This window comes from Pseudophryne corroboree, chromosome 10, assembly GCF_028390025.1.
Source record: "Pseudophryne corroboree isolate aPseCor3 chromosome 10, aPseCor3.hap2, whole genome shotgun sequence".
Taxonomy (NCBI): domain Eukaryota; kingdom Metazoa; phylum Chordata; class Amphibia; order Anura; family Myobatrachidae; genus Pseudophryne; species Pseudophryne corroboree.
Genome location: NC_086453.1, coordinates 84617532 through 84640024, shown reverse-complemented (window position 1 = coordinate 84640024; position 22493 = coordinate 84617532). Strand labels below are relative to the sequence as shown.

The window sequence follows — 22493 nt, the reverse complement described above, 5'->3', positions numbered from 1 at the left end:
TTAGTCAGGGGCAAACACGTTTGTAAAATCCTACAAATTTGATACCCTGGCTAAGGAGGACCTGGAGTTCTCTCATTCGGTGCTGCAGAGTCATCCGCACTCTCCCGCCCGTTTGGGAGCTTTGGTATAATCCCCATGGTCCTTTCAGGAACCCCAGCATCCACTAGGACGATAGAGAAAATAAGAATTTACTTACCGATAATTCTATTTCTCGGAGTCCGTAGTGGATGCTGGGCGCCCATCCCAAGTGCGGATTATCTGCATTACTTGTACATAGTTACAAAAATCGGGTTATTATTGTTGTGAGCCATCTTTTCAGAGGCTCCGCTGTTATCATACTGTTAACTGGGTTCAGATCACAGGTTGTACAGTGTGATTGGTGTGGCTGGTATGAGTCTTACCCGGGATTCATAAATCCTTCCTTATTGTGTACGCTCGTCCGGGCACAGTACCTAACTGAGGCTTGGAGGAGGGTCATAGGGGGAGGAGCCAGTGCACACCACCTGATCCTAAAGCTTTACTTTTTGTGCCCTGTCTCCTGCGGAGCCGCTATTCCCCATGGTCCTTTCAGGAACCCCAGCATCCACTACGGACTCCGAGAAATAGAATTATCGGTAAGTAAATTCTTATTTTTTCATGCACTCTCCAGATACTCTCAACTTTTTGAGCCAATCAATAGTTGACTGCATCAAGCAAAATTGCCTGGTACATGCACCTGCAGACATCATATTGCTTAGTGTCTAAAAATTATACATTGATAAAATGAAAGTATGTGATAGATTCTGCCATAAATTCTTCAGTATTTATATTTCTCTGTTGCTTACTGTCTTCTTGGTTTTTGTGTCCCACTAGAAACTGGGAGAGGTAGTGATTAAGTTCCTGGAACGAGATCTGCAGCCCTCCTGTCAGATGGCCTGTCTAGAGACCATACGCATTCTTTCTCGGGACAAGTATGGATTATCGCCGTTCACCAGCCGCTCAGCCATGCAAATCCTGGCCCAGTATGCCGGTTTGGACTACTTCGATGAGATGGAGGTGCCCCGCATCCCGGACAGTGAGAGTGTGGTAGAAGCTCTTAAGGGCCTGTGTAATATTGTTTACAACAGTGTCGAAGCCCAAGAGGTGGCCACAGAGCTACGCCTGGTGTGTGGCCTTGCTCGCCGGCTCAAGCTCTACAATGAAACCAGGTCTTCTCACGAAAGCAAGTTCTTTGACCTCCGCCTGCTTTTCCTCCTCACAGCTCTGAGGGTAGACGTGCGGAGGCAGCTTGCCCGAGAGTTGAGAGGCGTTAGCCTTCTAACCGATGCTCTAGAGAGCACTCTGGCTTTGAAGTGGTCGGATATCTATGAGGTGGTGACGGATCATCTTGCCCCACCCTTAGGAAAAGAAGAGACTGAAAGAGTGATGGAGATTCTCAAGACCCTCTTCAACATCACCTTTGACATCAGCCGCAGGGAAGTTGATGAGGTAAGCTTTGGTCAGCACACAATAGATTGCCCCTTTTGGATTAGCTAAAGAAGTATTTTACCGCTGAGAACATCTTAAACCAGTGTCTTGGAAAACGTAATCCTTTTGGTTAAATGGGTTCGATGTTTGGATACCTACTGGCCATTATTATTACACATGACCTTATACAGTCTGTAGAGGACAACCATGGAGGTTGTCAGCTGTGGTACAGTATGCAAGTCTGGATGTTTCTGTAACTTACCATGAAAAGTTTATTGGTTTCATGTTGCAAAGCAAAAGACAGAAAATAACGACTTGCAAATATAGGTAATTTAAAAACAAAAACAAATTCTATTTCTTTCTTTTGTTGCACAACATTGCAGAAGCATGTTGGTACCTTTATACAGTAATTAAGGCTAAACACACACTAATCTGTAGCGTAATGGATAATCGCTTAATAATCCTTACTGCTCTGAGTTTTTCTTGTCAGTCCGTCATACTTGAATTGAGTGGAATTGTGCTGACCCCTCAGAAGAGGTTTTCATAATATTCTAATTACTCCACTGCACTGCTATCATTAATGAGTGATTATGGCAGCAATGGAAATTGCTTAGCATAAATTACAGTTAATTAATTGTGAAAGGCAGCAGTGAGATTTAACAGTAGTAATTACATGGTTAAAAATAATCTACATTCCAGACCCTCCCATCTTTCCCCTGTGTTTCTCTCCTTTTGTGACTATTTTTATAGCCTTAAAAATGTTACTCTATATGTTAACATTACCGAGTTAGGATGCTTGTTGTTTTATTGATCCCGCCCATGTATAAAACTGTGACAGTGTCTATGTTACTCTGGTTGTACACTGTTTAGCTTTTTACTGTTGGTACTTAGGGGCAGATGTATTAATGTGGAGAAGGCATAAGGAAGTGATAAACCAGTGATATGTGCAAGGTGAGTTATCACTTGCTTATGCCTTCAAACTGGGTTATCACTTGCTTATGCCTTCTCCAGGTTAATACATCTGCCCCTTAAAAACAAATGATACAAGATATAAAAATAAGGGGAAAGATGGAGAATTCCACTACACCAGCGCTATATGTAGCTGCCCTAGATTATTAAACAACCCTAAGATGTCACCAAACATCTAAAGCAAAACAGAATACACAACAAAAATAGGGTGTATGCAACCCTAGGCGCTTCAATTTGTATAAAGTTCTTATATGTACAATACATTCCTTTCAAGTGGACTCTTCAGTGTCTCTCTCTTGATCCATTCAATGCTTGATTTGCACTCAAAAGTGACGTGATGTATACAAAAGAATGTAAAAAAAAAAAAAGGAAATAGTGTAATACAGTTTTTTTATACACCATAATCATGTGAACGTGACTATTACGTGAATGAAATCGTATTTAAATAGCGTACCGAAATTCACACAAGAAAAATTATATGGCAAAAGGTTTCATGTGACGAAAGGTTCCTTCTTGCACTGGTGGTGGTTCCGCCACTGAGTGGGGTACGCCTACCTTTTCCGGCGAAAGATACCTTTATAAGCTTGCTTCATAATTGGCCTATAGTGAGTGTGGTACGCTCCTCATTGCCTATACATTACTTTTCATCAATTGAATAAGTCACTGTCAATAGTTTCAGCACCAAAGAAACCTTTTGTCATATGAAACCTTTTGTCATGTAATTTTTCTAGTAAATAATCCTTTTACTGCAGTGTCCTATGTCTTGCTGCTAGTCCGCCTGCCCCCTCCGGCATCAACAATCCCCACTCCCTAGCCTTGGTGGAACAAAAGCTGGTGCGGCCACCTGCATAGATGTGTATGAAAGCGGCGCAGCGGAAGACTTTCATAGCCCTCCCTGTGACGCGTACTCTCTGAGCCCCGGAGCCTCCTCTGCGTGTGATGTCAGAAGTGCCTCCCCGCCACAGCCATGCCCAGATCCCCAGAGGCCATGACTCCTCAACACAGCACCTGGGCAGTCGGCCTGGAAGCCCCGAGATGGCTAATGTAACGGATAGAGTGGGTGATATTGCGGAGGATAATGTCTGGACGCTGAATCAATGTAAAAGTTGACAGTGCTGTGCAGTGCAGTGGGTGTGCAGTGTCACTGACATTGCACAGCACTCTCACCCAGTGGCTTAACTACTGCCCCCGCAGTCCTCGCGGTGGCTTGGGGGCGAGGGGCTGCGGGGGCGCCACTGACTTTGCACAGATTGACATGCGGACGAGCGTCCGCATGTCCGCATGTCAATCTGCGGTCTCCTCTCCCTCCTTCCCTCCGCTGCTGCCTCCTGTGTTGGAGGGACACGGAGTGCACATCACGCGCCCCCCCGTGTCCCTCCTGGCTCTCCCCCGACCGGTCTAATAAAGGAAGTGCCGTTCGTGAGCTCTGATTGGCTCACGAACCGGCACTTCCTTTATTAGACCGGCCGGGGGAGAGCCAGGAGGGACACTGGAGAGGCGCGCTATGCGCTCCGTGTCCCTCCAACACGAGGGAGGGGGGAAGCAGGCACTGGGGGGGCATATACCTGGCACTGGGGGCATATACCTGGCACTGGGGGGCCATATACCTGGCACTGGGGGGGGCATATACCTGCAACTGGGGGGGGATATCTGGCACTGGGGGCATATACCTGGCACTGGGGGAGAATATCTGGCACTGGGGGCATATACCTGGCACTGGGGGGGAATATCTGGCACTGGGGGGGAATATCTGGCACTGGGGGCATATACCTGGCACTGGGGGGGAATATCTGGCACTGGGGGGGAAGCAGGCACTGTGGGGGAATATCTGGCACTGGGGGGGGGGGGCATATACCTGGCACTGGGGGCATATACCTGGCACTGGGGGGGAATATCTGGCACTGGGGGCATATACCTGGCACTGGGGGGAATATCTGGCACTGGGGGGGAAGCAGGCACTGTGGGGGAATATCTGGCACTGGGGGCATATACCTGGCACTGGGGGGGGAATATCTGGCACTGGGGGGGAAGCAGGCACTGTGGGGGAATATCTGGCACTGGGGGGGGGGGGGGCGCATATACGCACTGGGGGGCATATATCTGGCACTGTGGGGGAAGATCTGGCACTGGGGGGGAAGCAGGCACTGTGGGGGAATATCTGGCACTGGGGGGGGGGGGCGCATATACGCACTGGGGGCATATACCTGGCACTGTGGGGGAAGATCTGGCACTGGGGGCATATACCTGGCACTGGGGGGGAATATCTGGCACTGGGGGCATATACCTGGCACTGGGGGGAATATCTGGCACTGGGGGCATATACCTGGCACTGTGGGGGAAGATCTGGCACTGGGGGCATATACCTGGCACTGGGGGGGAATATCTGGCACTGGGGGCATATACCTGGCACTGTGGGGGAAGATCTGGCACTGGGGGCATATACCTGGCACTGGGGGGGAATATCTGGCACTGGGGGCATATACCTGGCACTGGGGGGAATATCTGGCACTGGGGGCATATACCTGGCACTGTGGGGGAAGATCTGGCACTGGGGGCATATACCTGGCACTGTGGGGGAAGATCTAGCACTGGGGGCATATACCTGGCACTGTGGGGGAAGATCTGGCACTGTGGGGGAAGATCTGGCACTGGGGGCATATACCTGGCACTGTGGGGGAAGATCTGGCACTGGGGGCATATACCTGGCACTGTGGGGGAATATCTGGCACTGGGGGCATATACCTGGCACTGTGGGGGAATATTTGGCACTGGGGGGAGCAGGCACTGAGGGGGCATATGTGGCACTGTGGGGGAATATCTGGCACTGGGGGCATATACCTGGCACTGTGGGGGAATATCTGGCACTGGGTGCATATACCTGGCACTGTGGGGGAATATCTGGCACTGGGGGCATATGTGGCACTGGGAGCACGGCCCTAGCAACAAGCACTACCCCCTAGCAACGAGCATGACACCCAGTGCATGAAACCCCTGGCAACGAGCATGACACCCTGAGCATGAAAACCCCTGGCACCGTGCATGGAACCAAGAGCATGAAAGCCCTGGCAACGAGCAGGTAATTTAAAAGTAATTGGAAGCCTTACTGTAGAACTTAATGTGTAATGGGCATTACGGTGTATGGTATACTATATCACGGGCATTGTGTGGTATGTGGTATAATGTCTCGGGGTCACTGCAGTGTTTGGCATAATGTATCACGGACATTGCGGTGCGTGTCATAATGTGTCAGGCATTACGGTGTGTTGTATACTATATCACGGGCATTGTGGTATGTGGTATAATGTCTCAGGATCATTGTGGTGTGTGTCATACAGTGTCACAGACATTGTATGTGCTATAATGTATCAGGGGCATTGTAGTGTGTAGCATAATGTATAACGGGCATTGCGATTCCTGTCATAATGTGTCACAGGCATTACGGTGTGTGGCATAATGTGTCGGGGGCATTATGGTGTGTGCATATTGTGTCATGTGCATTATTGTGTGTGGCATAATGTCTAAGGGCCATTGCAGTATGTGGCATAATGTATACTGGGCATTACTATAAGGAGGAAAAATGACAAATAATGTAAGGGGCATGAATCAGGATTATTTTTCTTTCCTGCGGTGGCTAACGTCTGGGCGTGCAGGTTGCAAAACTGGGGTATAAGGTAGTATTTTCCTGCAATACCACGCCCCTTTACGTGAAGCCACGCCCATTTCAATGAAGCCACACACCCTTTATGGCGGCGCGCGCCGCAGGTGCGCACATATTTGTCCCTTTACTAGTGCCAATTATGGGGGGTATGGGGGGGGGGGGCGCCGAAGGATTTTTTGGCTTGGGGGAGAAAGATTTCTAGTTACGCCACTGCTCTCACCTCTTACATTGATTCAGCGAGTCAGTCAGTTCTGCCAGCCAGTCACTATTGTTAGCGTCTGTGTCCCAACGCGCCGCATTACAGGAAAGTAGACGCACTAAATAGACTACAGCTCCCAATAGTGACTGGCTGCTGTGCAAGTCTCCGCGAGAGCCACTGCCAAAGGGAGGACAGCAGCTTACCTGCTTCCAGGAGGAGAAGCATTACCCACCCCTCCACTCGCAGTACCTCCGGGCCCCATCTGCGGCACTCCCACAGCCCCCCTCCACCACCCGCGGTGGCTCCGGACCCCCTCCCACACCCACAGCACCCCCGCAACCGCCCCTTACCTACATGCGGCATCACCGTAACCCGCCCCTCCCCCACCTGCGGTAGCTCCGGGCCCCCACCCACAACACCCCCATTTGATTTTGTTGTCAGCACATTCAACTATGTAAATAACAAAGTATTTAATAAGAATATTTAATTCATTCAGATATAGGATGTGTTATTTTAGTGTTCCCTTTATTTTTTTGAGCAGTGTGTATATGTATATGTGTATATATATATATATATATATATATATATATATATATATATATATATATATGTATATATATATATATGTATATATGTGTATATATATATATATATATATATTTGCTAACAGACAGATGGGGTACTGGGTGAACATAGATACACATAAGTGGTTTTGGTAATGGGGAATTTGGAGACCATTCTCTGAGTATGACTCATACGACATGAGAGACAGGGAAGCTTATCCTTATTGTAAAAATATTACTGTTATAGGGAAGTTCTATGAATGCTTAAAGCAGCAATGGCATGACAAAGTGTTGCTGTTTTGTTTATTTAAAAACACTTTGTCAGGCTGTAAGATTTTAAGGTAATTAACTTTTTCCTATGGTTTGTGTCTTCAGACTGCTTTTAAGTTTTTCCAGTGCTATGGGCTCCCATGGTAACCACAGTCACATTATAATGTATAGTGATACAACCTCCTCCCCCGCCCCCTTGCCTTCACATGGCACACTCTGAGATCTGTGAGCCCATGTCTGGCTGCTTTGCATTTGCTCTGTCCACTGTGATATCCTCCCCTTTCTTCTCGCCCCTTATACTATCACATGCTGGGAGCTGTGAACCTGTGCCTGTAAAGCAGACTGTGTCTGTGTCTAGCAGTCAGATAGACTAAGGATGTCCTTTGACCTTTGATGCTTGTAAAACATCAATGGATGATAGTTTTGCCATCAATGGTGGAGAACCAATGGTTCTCTACCATCGATGGCACAGACCTCATCAATGTTTTTTTTTTTTTTTTTACTTAATGTCGGGACACTGAGCCTAGCTCCACCCCCTGATGCACCAGTGAATTCCTGCCCCTTCTGATTGGCCGACAGCCCCGCATTTCATAGAGCGGGGATGACCATTGGTGGGTGAAAACATTGGGGGTCATTCCGAGTTGTTCGCTCGGTAAAAATCTTCGCATCGCAGCGATTTTCCGCTTAATGCGCATGCGCAATGTCCGCACTGCGACTGCGCCAAGTAAATTTGCTATGCACTTAGGAATTTTACTCACGGCATTTTCATCGTTCTGGTGATCGTAATGTGATTGACAGGAAATGGGTGTTACTGGGCGGAAACAGGCCGTTCTATGTTCGTGTGGGAAAAAACGCTACAGTTTCCGGAAAAAACGCAGGAGTGGCCGGAGAATCGGGGGAGTGTCTGGGCGAACGCTGGGTGTGTTTGTGACGTCAAACCAGGAACGACAAGCACTGAACTGATCGCAGAAGCCGAGTAAGTCTGGAGCTACTCAGAAACTGCTACGAGGTGTGTAATCGCAATATTGCGAATACATCGTTCGCAATTTTAAGATGCTAAGATTCACTCCCAGTAGGCGGCGGCTTAGCATGAGCAAATCTGCTAAAATCCGCTTGCGAGCGAACAACTCGGAATGACCCCCATTGTTAATTTCCCTGTAAATGGTTTAATACCATCGATGGTAGTTAGCATACTGGGCGGCCTTACCCTGCAATTGGCGGACCCCAGCATGCTACAGAAGGTAAAAAGCAGAATCTGCAGTGCGTGCTGAATAACCCCCTTTGTACGGTACATGCCTATTGGCAGGTTCATCCATGAGGAGAATAGTGAGCTACTTTTTAAGCTTTTCAGTAAATTCAACCAGACAGCCAGTGATGTGACTGCAGATGTGCTATACCTCTGTGTTTTTTTTTGAGGGGGGACATTTTTTATTGTTTACTTAAACAGAGTTGCGGTAGAAGGTCAGGGTGAGCTAGAATATTGCATTCCCCCCATGCTGTGCTTGGTGTAGCTGTGAGGATCTGTCCACCTCTGTGACTTTTCCACTAAGAATATAAGGACATATTCAATTACATACTTGATGCTGCTGGCAGGTACTGCTGCGGATATAAATGCAATTAGGTTGGCAGAAATCAAGTAGGAGGAGAAATATCAAACCCTGGAGAGAGATAAAGTACCAACCAATAAGCTACTAATTGTCTTTTTTTTTTTTTAATACAGCCGGTGACATGGCATTTAATACTTTATCTCTCTCCAAGCATTGATACATCTCCCTCACATCACATGAAGCTGCGGGAAGCCATTTCAACACCAGCTCTTGGGTAATTGAATTGGCCCCGCAATGTTTAATCGCCCTACCACCGCATGTAAGTTCCACTGGTCCAGGCCTGAAGCATCTTACATGTAACTGTATATTCAGGTGCAATGTGTCAAAGCTTACTTTCAAAATGGTTTTGCATCTAACTTTAAATCGGGTTCTTTGGGGGGGGGGGGGGGGGGGGATTCAATTGATGTTTTCGACAGCGGCCAGCAGATGACGCCCAACGGAGCTATTCAATTGTAGCTCAGTTTGGGCACGATCGGGTTCCCGGCGCCTGCATATCAGCTCACACCCCCCGGAGGTGATAAGCTGTAATGCGCAAAAAGTGACAAACGGGATTTTTCACGTCGCACCCATTAGTTTGGTTGGGTTTATGTGGCTAAAACAACAACCTCTCTGGGTGCGATCAGCACAAAAAAATAACCAATAATTGAATTGCCCCACGATCTCCTGTCACTTTAGATGGGAGATTGGGCGCACAAAACGATTAGATTCCCCCTTTGTGTCTTTTATGCATTTGAAAAAAAAAAATCCCACAAATTCTTCATTTTTAATGCAAGCCTGAAGTATCTAAAGCTAAATCTGTGACCACAAACCCCAGTGTTTGCTAAACTGAAATCATGTTTCTGGGTTTGTTTGCTCTCTGGAAGATTTTATAAGTAGGAAGTTATGGCTATAGATAGACTTTATTGGCTGTTGTGTTTGGATTAGGTTTTTTCCAGTATTACATTGCTATTCTAAGAAAGAATGAAGCATCTGTATTTCGTGACTGTAGCTGTTCCATGACGTTATTCACGAGGGCAGTCATCGGTCCCGAGTTACTACTGTTATGAAATAGTATCTTACACCTATATTTGGTGCCATCCATTGTATTATGTCTCATTCGGTAGTATACTGCAATCTCCTTAATTCACCAATATGTGATTCATCTCAGTAATATCATTCTTGGTATGCGGTTAGCATACCGATCGTCGAGATCCCGGCCGTCACAATACAGACACTGGGATCCCAATGGGCACCATACCGACGCCGGTATACCGGCGAAGAAGGTGATTCCTCCTCTATGGGTGTCCACAACACGCATAGAGGGAGAATAGAACCTGTGGCGCACAAAGCTCGACACCGAGCCCGCAAGGGGCTTAGTTGCACTCGCCCCCCTAACGGCATTCCACCGCTCCGGATGCCGATGTCGGTATACTGACATTGGGCATCCCGTGCGGTGGTAAATCATACTGAGCCCTCATTATTATATGGCTTCCCTACTCCTATGCTAGTCAGCGGCATCCTTGGGTATCTCCAAATGAGAGGGTATAAAACTATACAGCATTCTTCTCACTGCTAAAAATAATAAAGACGCTGCAACTCTGGAAACCAAACCGATGCAATTTAATGTATGCTTCGAACCCTCTTGATGTTTGTTTGATGTTGTAAAGGCATATGGGACCTTAGTAACCTTGTATTAGTGAGTTACTACTAACATTCACAACTATACATGCAAAAGTTTCTGGATCTTATCAGAGATGCAGATAGCTGCAATAAGTCTTTATCCTGGGGAAGCTTTTTTCTGTGCACACCAGACTTCCTCTTGGAAACCTACGATAGGACACCGAAACGGCAGAAAACAAATAGATTGGCTTTATAGTACACATAAAAACAATGGGGTAAATGTATTAGGGTGCAAGAAGCCGGAGGTGCGGACGTTTGTGCGAGAATGCCCGTGTTTTTAAAGCGGCAATCATTTACAAGGCAAAACCAACCTGGTTTTGACTTGTAAATGATTGCCGCTTTAAGGGGTATATGCAATTCCGGGCGAATTGCGGCACTTTTTCGCCCGTTTTTAAATTCGACACAATTCGACCATCGAATTCCGGCCGGCGGGTGCCGGAATTCGACATATTCAATAAAAAACGGATTAGACAGTCCCGCTGTCGAAAAACGGACCAATTGACGGATTTTGAATCGACTTTTCAGACTGTACAAAAAACGGTAAAAAACCCGAAAAAAAATTGCGTGGGGTCCCCCCTCCTAAGCATAACCAGCCTCGGGCTCTTTGAGCCGGTCCTGGTTGCCAAAATACTGGGAAAAAAATGACAGGGGATCCCCCGTATTTTAACAACCAGCACTGGGCTCTGCGCCAGGTCCTGGTGCAAAAAATACGGGGGACAAAAGATGTAGGGGTCCCCCGTATTTTTTGTACCAGCTCTGGGCTCCACTAGCTGGACAGATAATACCACAGCCGGGGGACACTTTTATACCGCTCCCTGCGGCCGTGGCATTAAATACCCAACTAGTCACCCCTGGCCGGGGTACCCTGGAGGAGTGGGGACCCCTTCAATCAAGGGGTACCCCCCCCCCAGCCACCCAAGGGCCAGGGGTGAAGCCCGGGGCTGTCCCCCCCCCCATCCAAGGGCAGCGGATCGGGGGCTGATAGCCTTGAGTAAAATGAAAGAATATTGTTTTTTGCAGAAGAACTACAAGTCCCAGCAAGCCTCCCCCGCAAGCTGATACTTGGAGAACCACAAGTACCAGCATGCGGGGGGGAAACGGGCCCGCTGGTACCTGTATTTCTACTGCAAAAAAAATACCCAAATAAAAACAGGACACGCACACCTTGAAAGTACAACTTTATTACATACATGTCGACACACACACTTACCTATGTTGACACGACGTTCGGTCCACTTGTCCAAGTAGAATCCACTGGGTGTAGCTGAAAATAAAATTATACTCACCTAAATCCAGTGTCCAGTGATATTTGTAATCCACGTACTTGGCAAAATAAAAAATAAGAATTTACTTACCGATAATTCTATTTCTCGTAGTCCGTAGTGGATGCTGGGGACTCCGTCAGGACCATGGGGAATAGCGGCTCCGCAGGAGACAGGGCACAAAAGTAAAAGCTTTAGGATCAGGTGGTGTGCACTGGCTCCTCCCCCTATGACCCTCCTCCAAGCCTCAGTTAGGATACTGTGCCCGGACGAGCGTACACAATAAGGAAGGATTTTGAATCCCGGGTAAGACTCATACCAGCCACACCAATCACACTGTACAACCTGTGATCTGAACCCAGTTAACAGCATGAGAACAGCGGAGCCTCTGAAAAGATGGCTCACAACAATAATAACCCGATTTTTGTAACAATAACTATGTACAAGTATTGCAGACAATCCGCACTTGGGATGGGCGCCCAGCATCCACTACGGACTACGAGAAATAGAATTATCGGTAAGTAAATTCTTATTTTCTCTGACGTCCTAAGTGGATGCTGGGGACTCCGTCAGGACCATGGGGATTATACCAAAGCTCCCAAACGGGCGGGAGAGTGCGGATGACTCTGCAGCACCGAATGAGAGAACTCCAGGTCCTCCTCAGCCAGGGTGTGCCCCTGACCAAGTAGCAGCTCGGCAAAGTTGTAAAGCCGAGACCCCTCGGGCAGCCGCCCAAGATGAGCCCACCTTCCTTGTGGAATGGGCATTTACATATTTTGGCTGTGGCAGGCCTGCCACAGAATGTGCAAGCTGAATTGTACTACACATCCAACTAGCAATCGTCTGCTTAGAAGCAAGAGCACCCAGTTTTTTGGGTGCCTACAGGATAACAGCAAGTCAGTTTTCCTGACTCCAGCCGTCCTGGAAACCTATATTTTCAGGGCCCTGACAACATCTAGCAACTTGGAGTCCTCCAAGTCCCTAGTAGCCGCAGGTACCACAATAAGCTGGTGCAGGTGAAACGCTGACACCACCTTAGGGAGAAACTAGGGACGAGTCCGCAGCTCTGCCCTGTCCAAATGGACAATCAGATATGGGCTTTGTGAGACAAAGCCGCCAATTCTGACACTCGCCTGGCCGAGGCCAGGGCCAACAGCATGGTCACTTTTCATGTTGACAGGGCCGAAATTTGAACCTTAATGGACCCCAATTTGAGGCCCATAGACACTCCTGTTTGCAGGAAATGCAGGAATCGACCGAGTTGAAATTTCTTCGTGGGGCCTTCCTGGCCTCACACCACGCAACATATTTTCGCCACATGTGGTGTTAATGTTGTGCGGTCACCTCCTTCCTGGCTTTGACCAGGGTAGGAATGACCTCTTCCGGAATGCCTTTTTCCCTTAGGATCCGGCGTTCCACCGCCATGCCGTCAAACGCAGCCGCGGTAAGTCTTGGAACAGACATGGTACTTGCTGAAGCAAGTCCCTTCTTAGCGGCAGAGGCCATGAGTCCTCTGTGAGCATTTCTTGAAGTTCCGGGTACCAAGTCCTTCTTGGCCAATCCGGAGCCACGAGTATAGTTCTTACTCCTCTACGTCTTATAATTCTCAGTACCTTGGGTATGAGAAGCAGAGGAGGGAACACATACACCGACTGGTACACCCACGGTGTTACCAGAACGTCCACAGCTATTGCCTGAGGGTCTCTTGACCTGGCGCAATACCTGTCCAGTTTTTTGTTCAGGCGGGACGCCATCATGTCCACCTTTGGTCTTTCCCAACGGTTCACAATCATGTGGAAGACTTCCCGATGAAGTCCCCACTCTCCCGGGTGGAGGTCGTGCCTGCTGAGGAAGTCTGCTTCCCAGTTGTCCACTCCCGGAATGAACACTGCTGACAGTGCTATCACATGATTTTCCGCGAAGAATCCTTGCAGTTTCTGCCATTGCCCTCCTGCTTCTTGTGCCGCCCTGTCTGTTTACGTGGGCGACTGCCGTGATGTTGTCCCACTGGATCAATACCGGCTGACCTTGAAGCAGAGGTCTTGCTAAGCTTAGAGCATTGTAAATTGTCCTTAGCTCCAGTATATTTATGTGGAGAGAAGTCTCCAGACTTGATCACACTCCCTGGAAATTTTTTCCCTGTGTGACTGCTCCCCAGCCTCTCAGGCTGGCATCCGTGGTTACCAGGACCCAGTCCTGAATGCCGAATCTGCGGCCCTTTAGTAGATGAGCACTCTGCAGCCACCGCAGAAGAAACACCCTTGTCCTTGGAGACAGGGTTATCCGCTGATGCATCTGAAGATGCGATCCGGACCATTTTTCCAGCAGATCCCACTGAAAAGTTCTTGCGTGAAATCTGCCGAATGGAATCGCTTCGTAAGAAGCCACCATTTCTCTAACGTCCTAGTGGATGCTGGGACTCCGTCAGGACCATGGGGAATAGCGGGCTCCGCAGGAGACAGGGCACATCTAAATAAAGCTTTTAGGATCACATGGTGCGTACTGGCTCCTCCCCCTATGACCCTCCTCCAAGCCTCAGTTAGGTTTTTGTGCCCGTCCGAGAAGGGTGCAATCTAGGTGGCTCTCCTAAAGAGCTGCTTAGCCAAAGTTTTTTTTAGGTTTAAATCTCAGTGAATCCTGCTGGCAACAGGATCACTGCATCGAGGGACTTAGGGGAGAGATTTCCAACTCACCTGCGTGCAGGATGGATTGGAGTCTTAGGCTACTGGACACTTAGCTCCAGAGGGAGTCGGAACACAGGTCATCCTGGGGTTCGTCCCGGAGCCGCGCCGCCGACCCCCCTTACAGACGCTGAAGATCGGAGGTCCGGAAAGCAGGCGGCAGAAGACTCCTCAGTCTTCATGAAGGTAGCGCACAGCACTGCAGCTGTGCGCCATTGTTGCTACACGTCTCACTGATTCAGTCACGGAGGGTGCAGGGCGCTGCTGGGGGCGCCCTGGGCAGCAATATTAAATACCTTTAGTGGCGAAAAATACATCACATATAGCCATTAAGGCTATATGTATGTATTTAACCCAGGCCAGTTTTCTTAAAACCCGGGAGAAAAGCCCGCCGAAAAAGGGGCGGAGCTTATTCTCCTCAGCACTCAGCGCCATTTTCCTGCTCAGCTCCGCTGGTGAGGAAGGCTCCCAGGATTCTCCCCTGCACTGCACTACAGAAACAGGGTAACAAAGAGAAGGGGGGCATAATTTGGCGATATTGATATATTAAAAGCGCCTATATCAAAAACAACACCTTCTAGGGTTGTTTATATACATTTATAGCGCTTTTGGTGTGTGCTGGCAAACTCTCCCTCTGTCTCCCCAAAGGGCTAAGAGGGTCCTGTCTTCGATTAGAGCATTCCCTGTGTGGCTGCTGTGTGTCGGTACGTGTGTGTCGACATGTATGAGGACGATGTTGGTGTGGAGGCAGAGCAATTGCCGGTAATGGTGATGTCACCCCCTAGGGAGTCGACACCGGAATGGATGGCTTTAGTTATGGAATTACGTGATAATGTTAGCACATTACAAAAGTCAGTTGACGAAATGAGACGGCCGGAAAACCAGTTAGTACCGGCTCAGGCGTCTCAGACACCGTCAGGGGCTGTAAAACGTCCCTTACCTCAGTCAGTCGACACGGGTACCGACACAGATGAATCTAGTGTCGACGGTGAAGAAACAAACGTATTTTCCAATAGGGCCACACGTTATATGATCACGGCAATGAAGGAGGCTTTGCAGATCTCTGATACTGCTGGTACCTCAAAAAGGGGTATTATGTGGGGGGTGAAAAAACTACCTGTAGCTTTTCCAGAATCAGAGGAATTGAATGACGTGTGTGATGAAGCGTGGGTTAACCCAGATAGAAAACTGCTAATTTCCAAGAAGTTATTGGCATTATACCCTTTCCCACCAGAGGTTAGGGCGCGCTGGGAAACACCCCCTAGGGTGGATAAGGCGCTCACACGTTTATCAAAGCAAGTGGCGTTGCCGTCTCCTGATACGGCCGCCCTCAAGGATCCAGCAGATAGGAGGCTGGAAACTACACTGAAGAGTATATACACACATACTGGTGTTATACTGCGACCGGCAATAGCCTCAGCCTGGATGTGCAGTGCTGGGGTAGTGTGGTTGGATTCCCTGACTGAAAATATTGATACCCTGGATAGGGACAGTATTTTATTGACTCTAGAGCAATTAAAGGATGCGTTTCTTTATATGCGAGATGCTCAGAGGGATATTTGTACTCTAGCATCAAGGGTAAGCGCGATGTCCATATCTGCCAGAAGAAGTTTATGGACGCGACAGTGGTCAGGTGATGCGGATTCCAAAAGGCATATGGAAGTATTGCCATATAAAGGAGAGGAATTATTTGGGGTCGGTCTTTCGGACCTGGTGGCCACGGCAACTGCCGGCAAATCCACTTTTTTACCTCAGACCCCCTCCCAACAGAAAAAGACACCGTCTTTTCAGCCGCAGTCCTTTCGCTCCTATAAAAACAAGCGACCAAAAGGACAGTCTTATCTGCCGCGAAGCAGAGGAAAGGGTAAGAGAGGGCAGCAAGCAGCCCCTGCCCAGGACCAGAAGCCCGCCCCGGGTTCTACAAAGCCATCAGCATGACGCTGGGGCTTTACAAGCGGACTCAGGAGCGGTGGGGGGTCGACTCAAGATTTTCAGCAATCAGTGGGCTCGCTCACAAGTGGACCCGTGGATCCTGCAGATAATATCTCAGGGTTACATGTTGGAGTTCGAAAGGTCTCCCCCTCGCCGGTTCCTAAAGTCTGCTTTACCAACGTCTCCCTCAGAAAGGACGTCGGTATTGGAAGCCATTCACAAGCTGTATTCTCAGCAGGTGATAGTCAAGGTACCCCTCCTACAACAGGGAAAGGGGTATTATTCCACACTATTTGTGGTACCGAAGCCAGACGGTTCGGTAAGACCTATTCTAAACCTGAAATCCTTGAACCTGTACATACAGAAATTCAAGTTCAAGATGGAGTCACTCAGAGCAGTGATAGCGAATCTGGAGGAAGGGGACTTCATGGTGTCCCTGGACATAAAAGATGCTTATCTGCATGTCCCAATTTACCCCTCACACCAAGGGTATCTCAGGTTCGTGATACAAGACTGTCATTATCAGTTTCAAACGCTGCCGTTTGGTTTGTCCACGGCTCCTCGGGTCTTTACCAAGGTAATGACCGAAATGATGGTTCTTCTACGAAGAAAAGGCGTATTAATTATCCCTTACTTGGACGATCTCCTGATAAGGGCAAAGTCCAGAGAACAGCTGGAAGTCGGTGTAGCACTAACCCAGGTAGTGCTTCAGCAACACGGGTGGATTCTGAATCTTCCAAAATCTCAATTGACCCCGACAACACGTCTGCTGTTCCTGGGAATGATTCTGGACACGGTTCAGAAAAAGGTGTTTCTCCCGGAGGAGAAAGCAAGGGAGTTATCCGAACTTGTCAGGAACCTCCTAAAACCAGGAACTGTGTCAGTACATCAATGCACAAGAGTCCTGGGAAAGATGGTGGCTTCTTACGAAGCAATTCCATTTGGCAGATTCCATGCACGAACATTTCAGTGGGATCTGCTGGACAAATGGTCCGGATCGCATCTGCACATGCATCAGCGGATAACACTGTCACCAAGAACAAGGTTGTCTCTCCTGTGGTGGTTGCAGAGTGCCCATCTGTTAGAGGGCCGCAGATTCGGCATACAGGACTGGGTCCTGGTGACTACGGATGCCAGCCTACGAGGCTGGGGAGCAGTCACACAGGGAAGGAACTTCCAGGGCGTGTGGTCAAACCTGGAGACGTCCCTTCACATAAATATACTGGAGCTAAGAGCGATCTACAATGCTCTAAGCCTGGCAAAACCGCTGCTTCAGGGTCAGCCGGTGTTGATCCAGTCGGACAACATCACGGCAGTCGCCCACGTAAACCGACAAGGCGGCACGAGAAGCAGAAGAGCAATGACAGAAGCGGCAAGGATTCTGCGCTGGGCGGAAAATCATGTCATAGCACTGTCAGCAGTGTTCATCCCGGGAGTGGACAACTGGGAAGCAGATTTCCTCAGCAGACACGACCTTCACCCGGGAGAGTGGGGACTCCATCCAGAAGTCTTCCACATGATTGTGAACCGTTGGGAAAAACCAAAGGTGGACATGATGGCGTCTCGCCTCAACAAAAAATTGGACAGATATTGCGCCAGGTCAAGAGACCCTCAGGCAATAGCTGTGGACGCTCTGGTAACACCGTGGGTGTACCAGTCAGTGTATGTGTTCCCTCCTCTGCCTCTCATACCAAAGGTACTGAGAATTATACGGAAAAGGGGAGTAAGAACAATACTAGTGGCTCCGGACTGGCCAAGAAGAACTTGGTATCCGGAACTTCAAGAGATGCTCACGGAGGATCCGTGGCCTCTACCTCTAAGAAGGGATCTGCTTCAGCAGGGACCTTGTATGTTCCAAGACTTACCGCGTCTGCGTTTGACGGCATGGCGGTTGAACGCCGGATTCTAAAAGAAAAGGGCATTCCAGAGGAAGTTATTCCTACCTTGATGAAGGCTAGGAAGGAAGTGACTGTACAACATTATCACCGCATTTGGCGAAAATATGTTGCGTGGTGTGAGGCCAAAAAGGCCCCAACGGAAGAATTTCAATTGGGTCGATTCTTACATTTCCTGCAAGCAGGATTGTCTATGGGCCTAAAATTGGGGTCCATTAAAGTTCAAATTTCGGCCTTATCAATCTTCTTCCAGACGGAATTGGCGTCAGTTCCTGAAGTACAAACTTTTGTCAAAGGTGTACTACATATACAACCCCCAATGGTGCCTCCAGTGGCACCGTGGGATTTGAACGTAGTTTTGAATTTTCTCAAATCTCATTGGTTTGAGCCTCTAAAATCGGTAGATTTAAAATACCTTACATGGAAGGTAACCATGTTATTGGCCCTGCAGGAGAGTTTCAGAGTTGGCGGCTTTATCGTACAAAAGCCCATATCTGATTTTCCATTCGGACAGGGCAGAACTGCGGACACGTCCTCATTTTCTCCCTAAAGTGGTTTCGGCTTTTCACTTGAACCAGCCTATTGTGGTGCCTGCGGCTACTAGCGACTTGGAGGACTCCAAGTTACTGGACGTTGTCAGAGCATTAAAAATATATATTTCAAGGACAGCTGAAGTCAGAAAATCTGACTCGTTGTTTATATTGTATGCACCCAACAAGATGGGTGCTCCTGCGTCTAAACAGACGATTGCACGTTGGATCTGTAGCACAATCCAATTTGCACATTCTGTGGCAGGCCTGCCACAGCCTAAATCTGTAAAGGCCCACTCCACAAGGAAAGTGGGCTCATCTTGGGCGGCTGCCCGAGGGGTCTCGGCATTACAACTTTGCCGAGCAGCTACGGGGTCAGGGGAGAACACGTTTGTAAAATTTTACAAATTTGATACTCTGGCTAAGGAGGACCTGGAGTTCTCTCATTCGGTGCTGCAGAGTCATCCGCACTCTCCCGCCCGTTTGGGAGCTTTGGTATAATCCCCATGGTCCTGACGGAGTCCCAGCATCCACTAGGACGTTAGAGAAAATAAGAATTTACTTACCGATAATTCTATTTCTCATAGTCCGTAGTGGATGCTGGGCGCCCATCCCAAGTGCGGATTGTCTGCAATGTTTGTACATAGTTATTGTTACAAAAATCGGGTTATTACTATTGTTGTGAGCCATCTTTTCAGAGGCTACTTCATTTGTTGTTATCATACTGTTAACTGGGTTCAGATCACAAGTTGTACGGTGTGATTGGTGTGGCTGGTATGAGTCTTACCCGGGATTCAAGATCCTTCCTTATTGTGTACGCTCGTCCGGGCACAGTACCTAACTGAGGCTTGGAGGAGGGTCATAGGGGGAGGAGCCAGTACGCACCATGTGATCCTAAAAGCTTTATTTAGATGTGCCCTGTCTCCTGCGGAGCCCGCTATTCCCCATGGTCCTGACGGAGTCCCAGCATCCACTACGGACTATGAGAAATAGAATTATCGGTAAGTAAATTCTTATTTTTTCCCAGGACCCTTGTGCAATGATGCACTGACACTTTTCCTGGTTTTAGGAGGTTCCTGACTAGCTCGGATAACTCCCTGGCTTTCTTCTCCGGGAGAAACAGCCTTTTCTGGACTGTATCCAGAATCATCCCTAGGAACAGCAGACGTGTCGTCGGAAACAGCTGCGATTTTGGAATATTTAGAATCCACCCGTGCTGTCGTAGAACTACTTGAGATAGTGCTACTCCGACCTCCAACTGTTCTCTGGACCTTGCCCTTATCAGGAGATCGTCCATTTTCTTTGAAGAAGAATCATCATTTCGGCCATTACCTTGGTAAAGACCCGGGGTGCCGTGGACAATCCAAACGGCAGCGTCTGAAACTGATAGTGACAGTTCTGTACCACGAACCTGAGGTACCCTTGGTGAGAAGGGCAAATTGGGACATGGAGGTAAGCATCCCTGATGTCCAGGGACACCATATAGTCCCCTTCTTCCTGGTTCGCTATCACTGCTCTGAGTGACTCCATCTTGATTTGAATCTTTGTATGTAAGTGTTCAAATATTTCAGATTTAGAATAGGTCTCACCGAGCCGTCTGGCTTCAGTACCACAATATAGTGTGGAATAATACCCCTTTCCTTGTTGTAGGAGGGGTACTTTGATTATCACCTGCTGGGAATACAGCTTGTGAATTGTTTCCAATACTGCCTCCCTGTCGGAGGGAGACGTTGGTAAAGCAGACTTCAGGAACCTGCGAGGGGGAGACGTCTCGAATTTCCAATCTGTACCCCTGGGATACTACTTGTAGGATCCAGGGGTCCACTTGCGAGTGAGGCCACTGCGTGCTGAAACTCTTGAGACGACCCCCCACCGCACCTGAGTCCGCTTGTACGGCCCCAGCGTCATGCTGAGGACTTGGCAGAAGCGGTGGAGGGCTTCTGTTCCTGGGAATGGGCTGCCTGCTGCAGTCTTCTTCCCTTTCCTCTATCCCTGGGCAGATATGACTGGCCTTTTGCCCGCTTGCCCTTATGGGGACGAAAGGACTGAGGCTGAAAAGACGGTGTCTTTTTCTGCTGAGATGTGACTTGGGGTAAAAAAGGTGGATTTTCCAGCTGTTGCCGTGGCCACCAGGTCCGATGGACCGACCCCAAATAACTCCTCCCCTTTATACGGCAATACTTCCATGTGCCGTTTGGAATCTGCATCACCTGACCACTGTCGTGTCCATAAACATCTTCTGGCAGATATGGACATCGCACTTACTCTTGATGCCAGAGTGCAAATATCCCTCTGTGCATCTCGCATATATAGAAATGCATCCTTTAAATGCTCTATAGTCAATAAAATACTGTCCCTGTCAAGGGTATCAATATTTTCAGTCAGGGAATCCGACCAAGCCACCCCAACGCTGCACATCCAGGCTGAGGCGATCGCTGGTCACAGTATAACACCAGTATGTGTGTATATACTTTTTAGGATATTTTCCAGCCTCCTATCAGTTGGCTCCTTGAGGGCGGCCGTATCTGGAGACGGTAACGCCACTTGATAAGCGTGTGAGCGTCTTATCCACCCTAAGGGGTGTTTCCCAACGCGCCCTAACTTCTGGCGGGAAAGGGTATACCGCCAATAATTTTCTATCGGGGGAAACCCACGCATCATCACACACTTCATTTAATTTATATGATTCAGGAAAAACTACAGGTAGTTTTTTCACACCCCACATAATACCCTTTTTTGTGGTACTTGTAGTATCAGAAATATGTAACACCTCCTTCATTGCCCTTAACATGTAACGTGTGGCCCTAAAGGAAAATACGTTTGTTTCTTCACCGTCGACACTGGAGTCAGTGTCCGTGTCTGTGTCGACCGACTGAGGTAAATGGGCGTTTTAAAGCCCCTGACGGTGTTTGAGACGCCTGGACAGGTACTAATTTGTTTGCCGGCCGTCTCATGTCGTCAACCGACCTTGCAGCGTGTTGACATTATCACGTAATTCCCTAAATACGCCATCCATTCCGGTGTCGACTCCCTAGAGAGTGACATTACCATTACAGGCAATTGCTCCGCCTCCTCACCAACATCGTCCTCATACATGTCGACACACACGTACCGACACACAGCACACACACAGGGAATGCTCTGATAGAGGACAGGACCCCACTAGCCCTTTGGGGAGACAGAGGGAGAGTTTGCCAGCACACACCAAAACGCTATAATTATACAGGGACAACCTTTATATAAGTGTTTTCCCTTATAGCATCTTAATATATAAGCATATCGCCAAATAAGTGCCCCCCCTCTCTGTTTTAACCCTGTTTCTGTAGTGCAGTGCAGGGGAGAGCCTGGGAGCCCTCCCACCAGCAGTTCTGTGAGGGAAAATGGCGCTGTGTGCTGAGGAGAATAGGCCCCGCCCCCTTTTCGGCGGGCTTCTTCTCCCGTTTTTCTGACAACCTGGCAGGGGTTAAATACATCCATATAGCCCCAGAGGCTATATGTGATGTATTTTTAGCCAGTATAGGTACTTTCATTGCTGCCCAGGGCGCCCCCCCCAGCGCCCTGCACCCTCAGTGACCGTTGGTGTGAAGTGTGCTGAGAGCAATGGCGCACAGCTGCAGTGCTGTGCGCTACCTCATGAAGACTGAGAAGTCTTCAGCCGCCGATTTCTGGACCTCTTCTCTCTTCAGCATCTGCAAGGGGGTCGGCGGCGCGGCTCCGGTGACCCATCCAGGCTGTACCTGTGATCGTCCCTCTGGAGCTAGTGTCCAGTAGCCTAAGAAGCCAATCCATCCTGCACGCAGGTGAGTTCACTTCTTCTCCCCT

General features: G+C 48.6%; 1 protein-coding gene across 3 annotated transcripts in view; it reads left to right on the top strand.

Annotated features, from left to right (window-relative positions):
* Window positions 1-22493, top strand: part of RIC8A (RIC8 guanine nucleotide exchange factor A) — a 95008-nt gene that overhangs the window by 47482 nt on the left and 25033 nt on the right. For all 3 annotated transcript variants that reach the window (XM_063942560.1, XM_063942561.1, XM_063942562.1), the window contains one exon: window positions 853-1467. In XM_063942560.1, the coding sequence (XP_063798630.1) occupies window positions 853-1467 (615 nt within the window). The remainder of the gene's footprint in view (window positions 1-852; window positions 1468-22493) is intronic.